At 35.4% G+C, this 13,394-nt stretch overlaps 1 protein-coding gene across 1 annotated transcript in view; it reads left to right on the top strand.

Annotated features, from left to right (window-relative positions):
• The first annotated feature begins 1,310 nt into the window (after positions 1-1,310).
• LHX2 (LIM homeobox 2) overlaps positions 1,311-13,394 on the top strand; it is a 26,481-nt gene continuing 14,397 nt past the window's right edge. Inside the window, exons 1-3 of the mRNA XM_075184724.1 lie at positions 1,311-1,680; positions 3,666-3,868; positions 5,056-5,435. Of these exons, the coding sequence (XP_075040825.1) occupies positions 1,468-1,680; positions 3,666-3,868; positions 5,056-5,435 (796 nt within the window). The 5' untranslated portion in view covers positions 1,311-1,467. The remainder of the gene's footprint in view (positions 1,681-3,665; positions 3,869-5,055; positions 5,436-13,394) is intronic.

The raw sequence follows: 13,394 nt of genomic DNA, 5'->3' as shown, positions 1-13,394 counted from the left end.
TAATGCCAAAGGGTGCCTGCGATTTTTGCAAGGGTTAAAGTTTTGCATCTTTTCACGTCCTTCTTTTTCCTTTGGATTTTACATTCCATCCACATTGCCAAAATGCCTTTGTATTAGAAGAGCGACTTCTTGTATTCATATGGACATTGAATGATAATATCGACATTGATGAAATAATAGGGTCGTTTTCTTCCCTGGCAGGTTTAAAATATTTTTTTGCTGAGTGTGGTTGTATTTTTTTTGCAGACATTAACAGGAAAAATAACCTGTCGCATTTGGATATTATACTAATAACGTTTATTTTTTTAGATTAAAAAAATGTGAACATTATATTCAGTTTAGTGTATTATAAATAAAAATATTTATGTTTAGCCAAAGGCTGAGTGCAGGAAGCACAAAGACATCTTAGGTATTTGTGTGATCTATTACATGTAAAGTTGATTAGAGGAAAATGTGAATCCAGTTTACATTTCCTTGTAATGTTACGTTAGCAGAGAATGGGTTATTTATCAATGTTATACGGATGGAAGAGGCAAGTCCCCAAAGTTGTCCTGCTCATATCTCCTGTGACATTAGGGGACAGGGTGGCATTTTAAAAGGGGAGAGTAGTAAGACCCTCCACTGCAAGCAAACTGCTCTATCCCCCACCCAATACACACCGTTCTAAAATAAGCAGCCAGTGGTAGGCTGCAGCCAATGGAGGGCAGGCATGGACTGACGTCAGGGGCCCTGTAGAAAAGGTGCAGTGCTCACTGCACGGAGGACTGCAGAGCAGGAATAAAGAAGAGCGCTTCTCACTTTAAGGGATTACACCAAGTCCATGCAGAAGACCCTCCTCCCCCATTACTCACACACAGCCCTGCCTGCAGGAGCAAAACTTAACACAACAACGGTCCATAGAAGATCTACAGGACCCAAACCAATCTCAAGTTTATTTGGGGGAATTTAGAAGCCAGGATTTTTGTGATAAATAAATTAGACTTTGGTTTCTGTTCCATTCTGCTTTCTGACAGCAGCGTTTGACGAACCGTTTACGTTGCATACTAACTTTCTCTCCTTTTTGGAGAAAATAATCAACGATGTTCCAGATGACTGGATCCTGTCCCTTCTGCGTTCCACCTATGGAAAGGGCCTAGATGCCTAATTGCTTCATTTTGCATCTCTTTCATTCTGTCATTGCTGTTCAGAATTCACATACATTTTTAACCTCTCAGCACTTAGGACAGTTCTGCATCTGAGTACATGAGGTTTTCTGCAGCCCCAGAGACCACCTGAGGATCAGCAGAAATGTCCAGTAGGTTAGATTTATAATCCTGCTTCATTTCCTGGGAACATCACATGACATTCCTGAGAAAGGACAGCTTGGGACTTTGACTTGTTTTGATTTTTGTCACCTGTGGTCTTTGGTTTCATTCGCTAGACAAGGACAATCCCAGGACATAGCCTGCTCCGTTGGGTGGACATTCAATGCATGGCTTAGGACTCCAGTTTATGGAAGTAGGTCCCAGCTATCGCAGCATCTGCAAAGATTCCCACGCGTGTTCCTTCCACGCTCCAGAGATGCTTTTCCACAGTCTGTCAGGGGGGGAGATGCATGGGGTCATCGACGAAATGGACAGAAGATCCAAAACTGAAGCCTCAGCCATCAGCTCTGCCATAGACAGAGGGGAGACTGAAACGGTAGGCAGAGGCCATGGGTTCAAATCCCGGGTGGCAAAGGCCTCGGGCTGGAGGGTACTATTATATAAAATAACAGAAAAACAAAGGCCAGACAAACCAAAGCATTGTGACAATAATAACTATCCTTATATGTGTTTACATACTGGCAAACCAGGTTCCGAGTCGCTTTGTTTATGTGTGCCTTTCATTTTAATTGCAAGGTATTGCATAGTGTATAATTTATTTGTTATGTATCTGCAAAAGGAGTGTGATACCAGAATTACAACCGAAATATTGCATGATAATTTGTGATTGTGCCTTTCAAAAGTACATGTGTTATTGTAGTATAAAGTCCACTTCATCTGTAGTCAACAGTCATCTCCTATTCGTTACGAACCAGCTCAAACATTTATCAACAAATATCAAATGACACTAATATTTCAATGCATATTTCAAAATCGGATTTTTAAACAATAATAATCAATGAAACCCTTTCCTGATGTTTTATGGGTTTTTTTTGAACAATAAACTTACGCTTTTTTGAAACATAAATATAGCAGAACCGGAAGGTTCAATAATAAGTTATTTTATAAAGAAGTGTTAGATTTTATTATACAGTCTAAATAGTCAACCTTCTTTCTTTATAACGTAGGTCCGTAGCCTGGATTACCAGCTCACATGATGTGAGTTTAGGATGTTCTTTCATTTTTATATACAGTTTCTTTTAAGTATACTATTTCTCATGTGGACATAACAAAAATTAAGCTCATCTATCGTATAAATATATTAATAATTGGAAGCCTTGATAAAAGCAAATTGTTTTAACTTGAAGACAAAAGATTCGCAATATTGGTTAAATATTTGAGCTTTTCCTTTTCCATTTGCATTAAATTACATTTACCTGTCTCCATATAGTATTTGCAAAAAAAAAAAAAACGTCACGTAATTTTACAATACCTATCTGCAGTCTGAAATGTAACGTTAATTGTCTGCAATTCAATTTATAAGACGTGCATTATACGCATGCTGCTCGTGCCGTGTACTCTATTAACGTGACATATTTATATTGCTCGTATATGTGTACAGGGCGTGCGTTTTCAACACTACTTTTCTGGGCTGTTGTGTCTGATTTAAAAATGTTAGAATTACATAAATGCGTCTAAAGCTGGGACAAGCACAATAAATCAGTAATTCATTAGATTAGCCGATTAGCTATCTCCAGTCTAGAGCGACTTTCATTGTATGTAATTATTATTTCACTATTTAGTGGTGCTGATCGCTTAAGATATGTTACATTTAATTTGACTTCTGTTCTTTACGCATAGTAGATATCGTACTGTAAATTGTGAAGGATTGAATACTGTAAATTAGTAACCTGACTTGTTAAGAAAATAAGGCCTAATTGTAACATGTTTGTAGCTACAGAGCTGTTACATTTCCTTTTATTGTGGAAACAAGTCACTGTGGTAAGCAGACAAGGCCAAAATCAAACTTTTAGCATAACCTTGCTTGGTACTGCTGTTTGATTATTATAAGGCAATCAAATCGATTACCATGCAATACCAATCAATCATCTGTCCCTGGATTCAACTAGATGCAAAATTAGCATTTTATACTAAGTAAAAAGAAAAATAGTAAGTGATTTGATCGGAACTCGGCAAAAGCGAGACGCAAAATATAATATTTATCACTAAAATAAATGGTCCACATTTCCTGACGTTGCTTAAAACAAACCAAACGCTTGAGCAAATTTCTCCCTCACCCACACTTTTATAGCTGGACACCTGCATGGAAAAACTAGGGTGCCCTGAGCCGCTTTATATAATTATTAACTATATTAGATTGTAAAAGGAGGTGGTACAATATGCATTGATCAGTTATTGCTGGCTATTTGTCAACGAAATATCTACAGTTCAATTTGTTTTTCGATAGCAAGCTCCTTGGGCTAGAGATGAGAAGTCTGTATATAGGTGTTTATGCTGATGATGTCTGTGTGTCTCTTTCAGACGATGCCCTCCATCAGCAGTGACAGGGCTGCTCTGTGTGCCGGCTGTGGAGGGAAGATCTCGGACCGATATTACCTCCTGGCAGTGGACAAACAGTGGCACATGCGATGCCTGAAGTGCTGTGAGTGTAAATTAAACCTGGAGTCTGAGCTTACCTGCTTCAGCAAAGATGGCAGCATCTATTGCAAAGAGGACTATTACAGGTACCAGTGCCCCCGCCCCCATGCCCTGCTCTGCCACACATACATAAATGGTGAACTGCACAAGGAATTCTGTATAATTTACAAAAAAACATTTAAGACTTTGTACTAAACAAGTAACTGGTCAAACCAGTCTCCTGTTGGAGGTCATATGTAATATTTGCTAGAACAGGGTCATAACAAATGGATCAGAACTTTCTGATATTAGAATGTGAAATTTTGTTTCAAGATTTGCACAAAAAGGGGCTTCAAAAATTGTTCCGTGAGAAAAAAAAAAAAAGACATTTTAAAAGGAAGGTGATTTTACAGATGCCACAAAGTTATTTTAACTCTATTTTATAATACGAGCCTTCAACATTATAATATTAAAAGCAACAACTATACAACTGGTAAAATTTTAAAATCACACCAGGTTGTGATAATATATAGATTTCTGTTATAATAATATCTCAGACCAGAAGACTGCAAAAGCATAACAATTTCACACCGTAAATCCTTAAAACAATATTCTACTATTGGCTAATAAAATTCGAAATTTCTGATTTTCACACAAACCTAAAATGTATTTTATTTTAAAAGTCGTCATATTTACGGTTAACAGAAGGGTTTGAGGTTTCCTGGGAAATATATTAATATTTTGCAGTCAGTTCTTATGAGAGGCAGATGAAGGGTTAATTAGAATGGTGGATTTTTTTTTATTTATTATTATCACCCCTTTTTGCATATAGATAGAATGGACATTTATATAACAAATAGGACTTCCACATTATTACATGTTTATAATTAAATAAAAAAAAAATACACAGACAATTGAAGATATCCTTTTTAAAAAAAAAAAAAAAAAAAAGTATAGTTTATATTTAGCAAATTCCAATTCCCTCACATATTAACAATTGGTTTCATTGTTTGGGGAGATCCTTTGTGATACCAAGATAGGTTAGGATACAATATTGTTCGATTTTATTAGTTTGACCTTGACAAGTTACTTTACCTTCTTATACCCCAGTGTCCATTAGCCAAACAAAGAAACTACCTGTAAAAGTCTGGGATACAACAAGTGAAAATGATAAGGGTCAGAGAGCCCTAAGGTTTCTATAAATACATAAAAGTATGAGGATGAGAAGTATGGTAAGAGTGGAAGTTATGTCCTTAGTTAATTGGCTAACTGTGAACTTGTTCTACAATTATAGGAGGTTTTCTGTCCAGAGATGTGCCAGATGTCACTTGGGAATCTCTGCCTCTGAGATGGTCATGAGAGCAAGGGACCTAGTATACCACCTCAACTGCTTTACCTGTAACACGTGCAACAAAATGCTGACCACTGGGGACCATTTTGGGATGAAGGACAACTTGGTCTACTGCAGGCTCCACTTTGAGACTTTGATACAGGGGGAATATCAAGTCCATTTCAATCACTCGGATGTGACATCAGGGAAGGGTTCAGGACTGGGGTCGGGGGCTGCGTCCTTAGGGCTGCCTTATTACAACGGCGTGGGGACTGTGCAGAAAGGGAGACCTAGGAAAAGGAAGAGCCCGGGCCCTGGGGCAGATCTGGCAGCCTACAATGCAGGTAAGCAGCAGAAGCACGCTCATTTATTCCTAATGCGGTGTTTTCTTCTTGATTACACAAAACAGCTTCCGTTTATTAAATCTCAACTGATAATAATAGCCTAGCTGGGTATAATTATTTGCACCAAGTGCCGTCAAGCTGGTAATTGCAGCAGCCAGAACCTTAGCATTTGCTCACTTCAGGTATAAATGCAGTGAATGGTAATCAGGTGGAGGAGGATAGAGGCTTCTTGACGGATCTCAGCAGCAAATAATCTCTGCTCAGTATTATTGTAGAAGAAAATGTGCTCATATATGTCTGTCTGACTCTCTATCACATACACACACATTCACTGCATTAATATCTATACCCATATAACTACATCTATATACCTATCTATGTATATATATATATATATATATATATATATATATATTCTCTTTGACATTTGCCTATTTTACCATATGTGAGAATGATTTGTTATTAAAACTGTAGTGTGCCCGGCAGGGAAGGGGTTAAACAGGTGTTCAAGGTGACAGGTCTGAGTGGAGTGTTTGTTAATCAGATGTGATTTGCAGAAAGCTCCTGCATCAGGTTACAGTCAGCACAGAAGCATTCAATAAATAACAAAAATAGGCTGTGATTGCGGCTTTCCTGACAGTATTTGTTTTAATAATTACCATCAGTAACACAATTCAAGCGTCTGCTTTATAGATCACCTAGCTGCACCTCATAAAGGGGCAACCAACTTATTTTAGAGGGGAAGGCAGGGAAGCTGTCGTATAATTCCTACCAGCCCCTTTGTAAGAAACTATGTGCTTAATAATTCTATTATTCTATATGAGTGAATAGCCCGTGAGTTGAAATAACATTTAACTAACTCGTAGAGAGCTTCTATGTGATGTCTTCTGTGATTAGGTATTTTAAGAGATACATAACTAAAATGATGAACAAGTACATTTCTAAAAAAAAAGTTTTAATAAATACTAAACAGTAAGCTGCAACGGTGCTGACTGGCTCGTAAAGAGTTAACGGAAATAGCGCAGATACTTATTCAGTTGTACTGATTTAATTTCGACTATTTCGCTCTTAATACCACCATATACAAAATAGGTAGTGCTCACAAATTATATCTATATAGGCTTGATTTAAGATGATTTCGCCATGATTTAATTTATAGTTGAGTGATTTCCTCTTGCTGTAGAAACATACTTGCCGCTTAGTTTGAATATTTAGCATGTAATAAACAAACAAAACAAAAGAGAATTACATAGATTTAAAATATTACTCAGTACTATTAAGAATTTCATTAATAAATTTGGATATCACCGATGTGTAATATTAAATTATTCCAATTTATAAAGGTTTAATTAACATCCTTCCTTTTTCAGAAAACGTAAAGGATTTACTCCTACTGAATTGTAATAATTACTTTTTCTGTTTTGTGTTGGGATAATTATAGTGCATTAATTCGCTGCTTTATCAATGGTATGGGTCCGTTAGAAATGTACGATAGATCAATGGCGGTAAATTATTTAGGAACAATTGGCACAATTTTAAGGTCAAAAGGATATTTTGGAGGAGAAAACACTTAGCAAAGTTTTACTTTGCAATGTGCCCAGCACTGGGGCACCAGAATTGTGTTATCCAAAGTTACTCTAATATAATTACTTATTTCAAAATGTCCCATCTCAAGCTATGTTTCTGTCAGAGACCTTCAAGAATTATATTTCTGCTCCATTTGGCACCAAAGGGGTTAACGATTTAGAATCTCCCCCCTTACCCCACTACACAACTACCTTATTAATCCTGTTTAGTTCTCTGTTCATTGTTATGGCGGTAAATAGTTGCCATTGTGCCCCAGTAACTGTGCAGAGTCTACAAGATTTAGTTGGGGCAGTTTGGACGTGGATGGATCTTGACAAGCAGAAAATAGCTCAGAAGGGAACTGGGACTTCAAAACCACTCCACTCCCCTCTCTCTCTTTCTCTTTTAAAGTGCCTATGTGATAATAATTTCCCCCCTCACTTGTAGGATGGGAGTTTGATGGGCTTTTTTAGGTCAGTAAATCAATGCCTAGGGTACAGTTCCATACAGAAGCACCTGTAAAGTATACAGAGGCATATACTCCCTCTGTGGATTGTGCTAACACCTCCCACAGATGGGATCTTTTATTCATACCGGGCTCTCTCTCTAAAATTAGGGCACTGAAGTGTCTCTGGAATATAAAGGGTGTGTAAGACCTGTCTGGGCTTCTTTATGAGCAGGAATGTGGATATATTCTGGGAAACAACACTCTTAATGTTAACCCCCTCCTCCACCTCCTTAGTAATCATAATACGAACACACCAATTAATGAGGTGATTGTGAATATTCTAAGTGATATATATTTAATAGTGCGCATGTGAAAGAGGTTTCAGGATTTCCTCCCAGTGAGAACTGTGTCAATGTCAAAGTGTAAAATAATATGTAACTAACTCATTTATTATGTATCTCAAGTGCAGCATAAAAGTAGTAGATCGCCAGCAAAGTGAAAATAATGCTATGATATTTTTTTTTTTTAATTTATTATACGGTTGAATAACTATTTTAGTTGTTTACTTAGGAATTATCGATTAAGAATAGGCAGATTTATACCCTCTGGAGTTTAGTCTGTGGGGTGAATGCTGAAGCTGAATACTTACATGAGGACTTAATTCTTAGGGAAATAAAGAATCTATGGTGAAGGTTTTTTTGTGAGTGTACTCTGTATTGTGATGGATTAAGCTCTCTCTGACTATTGTGAGCGGCCCTTTTATTGAAGACAATGGTGGGTTTAATGTAATAGGAAATGAGGTCCTGAGTAGTTAGTCCATGGGACTGGGCTTCTAGTAGTACTATTCCCAAATCTGTGCCTAAATGTAGGATGTCGTTTGTTTATGATTGTATCTTAAATCACCATCCTGGCACTGGTAACATTGTGAAGCATTCAACTGAGTGATCCTTTCTGTCATACGGTGGTATGAAAGGGCATTCTTCACTCCAGCCTTCCAAGGCTCCGGACTACACATGGTTACAATGATTTCATTAAAGGCATTTTCAATGATGATATGGGGCGGAAATATGGTTTATAAATAAGGATTCATTTCGGACTGTATAAAGAAAGCTTTACTGCAGTATAAAAGTTTTTTTGTACACCTTTAAAATTTACTATGTCCAGTGTAAGTACCTATGTCAGAGATTTGCTTAAAACCCATTTTTTTTTTTTAAAAAAATAAACCGATTCAACCAAGGTATTCATCCTACGAAATACAACTGATCTTTACCTATTTACAACAAATAATACCTTTACCAATTATAAAAGTAAACAACAACGATTATCTATCTATCTATCTATCTATCTATCTATCTATCTATCTATCTATCTATCTTTCTATCTGTCTATCTATCTGTCTATCTGCCTGTCTATCTTCTTTTTTTTAAAAAAAAAAAATAGCAATATAACATGTTCTAATCTAAACACAGAGATGTTTATCTACTGGGAATAAAAAAACCCGCTATATGTGTTTTTCCAAATTCCCATTATAAATCGATAATTACACAAGGATTATTTAGATCGGAAACCCAACACTCTGTAATTATACTTTTTAACCTCCCAGGGACTCATGATAATTATAAACGTAGTAAAAAAAATATATAGTCATAATAAATGTAGTTAAAACTCAGGCAAACCAGAGATATTAGGAAAGTAAAAGTCTAAAGAGAGGAAAACGCAGTAGAGTTAAATGACGCACAACTTTGCAGAAAGAATGGATTTCAATATATTTATGCATACGTTAAATAGTAATTCTTAGATAAAAATGTGCGCTATGGTAAATTAAAAATTACACTTAAATTTGTAATTGCTAGAGATTACTTCTAAGCAATGTATTGCAAATACCTAGTATATTTTTCATACGTTATTTTTCCAGCCTTGTTCGTGTATTGCAACGGCTCTGTAATAAGCACGCGTTACACAAAGTTAAACGCGTTTAACTTTTTTTTTTAATATATTTATTTATTTATTAATAAACGTGTTTGAAGGAAACATTTGTGCTTCTGCTGTTTAAAGGCTACCCGAAGGGACAATTGTATAAATGTTTTCCTGGTGATGCCTGTCTCTATATGACTGCAATTGCAGCTCTCTTGCTCCCCCTAGAGATGGTTGTGGGATCGTACAATTACTATTTTACTTTCAACGTCCACGGGGGTTGAGTGACTATACTTCCAATCTCGCACAATTTGCACATCGAAACCTGAAGAACGAGGTGTATATACAATGCATAAAAACAAAGTCTAGGGAAAATCTCGAATATCACAAATTGATAGCAGTTTGTAAACTCAGGAGAATAATTTGTAGTGTGTGTGTGTGTATATATATATATATATATATATATATATATATATATATATATAATATATATTATCTCAAAACCAACATAGTTTATGGGTATATTGTACAAAGTTATTGAGAACTCTGATATAAATCTGATGTGGAAAAATATTACTGTTGAAAAATGGAAACAAAAGAACGCAATATTATGAGTCAATGTGAACTTGCGTCTGTTCTAATAATAATTGAAGTGCAAAGAACGCACACCTCCACATACCTAACAGTATTGCTGCATGCGTGCAAACGCATGTGTAAGTCGATGTCAACCTGTTGTTAATATGTACTATATTTGCATAGACTTGGAAAACTCTCTCCATGCTGGTGGATGATTAGTGTGGGATTTGTACAATTTGTTTTTGATCAATATTTGGTGAATTTGTAGGAATATTCGTTATCACAACCATATATAGTGTCATTTATGTAACTTGTCTGAGTGTAGGACTAAAAATGATTCATTTACCACAAGAGAATCATTCCCAAAATTATGTTACCTGAAGGTTTACTAGATAAGACTGATACTTCCCTTCTGTATCTCTAACACAACCTGTCACTGCACTGAGTGGCCAAATTATGTGGCAGAAAAAGGTTGACTATCCATGGCATACACCTATGCATATAATGAATTAACTAACATCTGCTCTGGGGAAGTCCACTATTCTTCCACTTCTTATTTTAGCTTGGGACATGACTCTGGTTCAGTGATATTTGTTAATTTAAGAGATGGGTGGTTGATTTGAAAATGTACATTTATTGCAGTGTAAGCCAGTTTCTGAAAATCTGTCCTTTTAAATGTGCACTGTTTGTAACCCTGGATTTCCCACAAAAAAATATTCTTTTCACTTTTGATAGCTGAATTTATTGCAGTTTAGCTCTATGATGTTCATATGAAACTATATATTTTCTTTCTTTCTGAAAAAAAAATAGAACTTATATCTTTCCATAGCATCCCTTATCTCCTGCATCTGACCTGATGTTCAGCCACCATCATGGGACCACCATTGCTTAATTTACATGAACAGCCACTTGCAAACAGTTGTTGGTTTCTGCTCAGACAAGGGTGGGTGAAAAGAATTATGCCAGGCCCTGACCAAGTTCACCAGGACACAATACTCTTCTCCCATGTTGCCCAGTATGGGGGTTCTGTTAAGTTGTACGTAAATTGCGTTTTCAAAGTATAATACGCTTTTTTACTTCTGAGCATGCGCACAAGGGACTAGTTTAGGAACTAATAAGTAAAAAGAAAATAATAAAGCGTATTAAATGCTGAACGCACAATTTACGTACAAGTCAACATGACCCCACTAATTCCCTAACTACAGTAACCTGTGCTGCATTCAGTGTTTTATGTTAGAGGGAAGCACAGGAACACACCATTGTGCCTTGGTAGAAATTGATCATGCTGTAATGTCTGAAAAACTAATTAAGAATTCATATTTACATTTCCTTTCAAATTAGTGTGCTGAATCTATATATAATGTTAAAATCAGTCACACTCATAACCCATCACTTGAGATAAGTCTGTGATCTTTATATCCATCCACGGATCCCACTAACTCTTCCCACTATGTATATTATATATGAAAGGTTTACATTTTATACCAGATTGGCAGATTTCAGATCACGTCCTTCGCTCAATCAGGTTAGGAGAAAATGAGAAAAACAGAGTTCTCTTTGCACTTTTTCCTAACTTGATTGGGCATCAGAAACAAACATAGATCTGCCAAGCTGCAGTACAACTTACGCCTATAGCAAATGCTTCCTTATGATCCTCTATGATAACACATGCAGTCTGTACTGTTCACAGATTCTGCTTTAACTTTATAGAGGATGTTTAAAGTGTTAGCAGTACATTTCTTTGCATATCTCTTGCAGAGCATTTCATGTCCAGGCGTCAGTGGCTTTAATCATGTGACTGCAAAAGATTGTATAAATGCTGGACAACTTGGGATTTTTCTTTCTAGAGAAAATAATTGTATAAAGAAAGAAAATAAAAAGATTCAGGATTAGCTATTTTAAATAGTAAAATATATACATATATAATGCATTGAACACACTTTCTAATGTATGAAATGAAAATACTCCTATAATGCAAAGTAAAATAAACATTTAACCAAGCTTTGTGTATACATTAATTGATTTTTCAAATATATGCATTAATTTTCCTATGCTTTTAATACTGTACTCTGGGAAGATATATTTATTATTAGGTTAGACACAATCACTTTTTATGACTATAATTGTTACAATATCCAAATATTATTAACTCACTGAAAAAAACTTTAACGTCTAACCTGTTGGTGAGTGTTAAACAAGTGCAAAGGTAACCTTAGTGGTTCCATCAATAAGACTCCAGTTACAGAATGCTAGTAATCTTCCAATAATAGAGGACAACATTCTACATCATCATCTCCAGTAAAACCGTCTCAAGGTCACTCCAAGGAATCTAGACTTTTCTCTCGGCTCACATAATATTAATATTATACACAAATACTCCTATACATTATGCATGACCTTATCAGAGGCTATTTAATGAGTTAATTATATCTGTTCCCACAGTGGCAGACATAATGCAGTATCATTGCTGCCAAGCTGTCATTCTTACACTATGACTTGTAATTAACTCTGCCACGTTTGATGGAGGTTTAATGGTTTGGCATGTCAATTGAGTGACTCTGCAAGTTTTCAGTCTGTAAACTTCCCTTTTTTTTGTTTTCCTTTTTAATCTTTAAGGGGAACATCATGTGATTTTTTACTTTGTCCATCTTCCTATAGAATTGGGGTATTTGCAAAATGTAAGCTTTTTAAAGTTAAATAACCAAGGTGTTACATACCATCTACACCCAATAATCATTTCATTAGTAGCCCACGTTAGACACACATATTTTACCTAGTCTTACGATTAAAATAAATTTCCACAGCTGTCGTGACATGAAATGCTCTCCATTAAAGGCATAGGTCTAGGGATAATATATGCATTTAGACAATTACAAATTAGTAAAGTAATTTCTTAATCTTAACTTGTTCTTTGCCTTTTTTAAGCAAAAGTTCCTAATTTATATATATACATATATATATATATGTGCGCGTGTACATATATACACATATATGTGTGCTTATCTATATATATCTATATCTATATATATATATATATATACATATATATATATATATATATATATATATATATATATATATAAATTTATATATTTATATATATATATATATATATATAGTGTGTGTGTACATCTGTACATATATGTGTGTATATATATTGTTGCTATTTTTATGTGTAATATATATATATATATATATATATTACACATAAAAATAGCAACAATTGATTTTGCAGTGCTCTAGTGTCTCCAAATCCCTTACATACGTTTAATGTTACAGAACTATGAACTTTTGGTTATACATAAAACTCTAGGAAGTCCCCTCTTGAAAAGTACTTATTTTATTTCATACACTCCTGTTTTACTTGTGTTTAGGTTTGATTAGTTTTACATGTGTTAAATCACACCTCCTATTGCTCCATAAAACTAAACCACGCATCACTCGCTTACATAAGC

The sequence above is a fragment of the Mixophyes fleayi genome, chromosome 9, assembly GCF_038048845.1.
Source record: "Mixophyes fleayi isolate aMixFle1 chromosome 9, aMixFle1.hap1, whole genome shotgun sequence".
NCBI classification, from domain to species: domain Eukaryota; kingdom Metazoa; phylum Chordata; class Amphibia; order Anura; family Limnodynastidae; genus Mixophyes; species Mixophyes fleayi.
The sequence above is the reverse complement of the archived record's forward strand: the minus strand, read 5'-3'. Positions and strand labels throughout refer to the sequence as shown.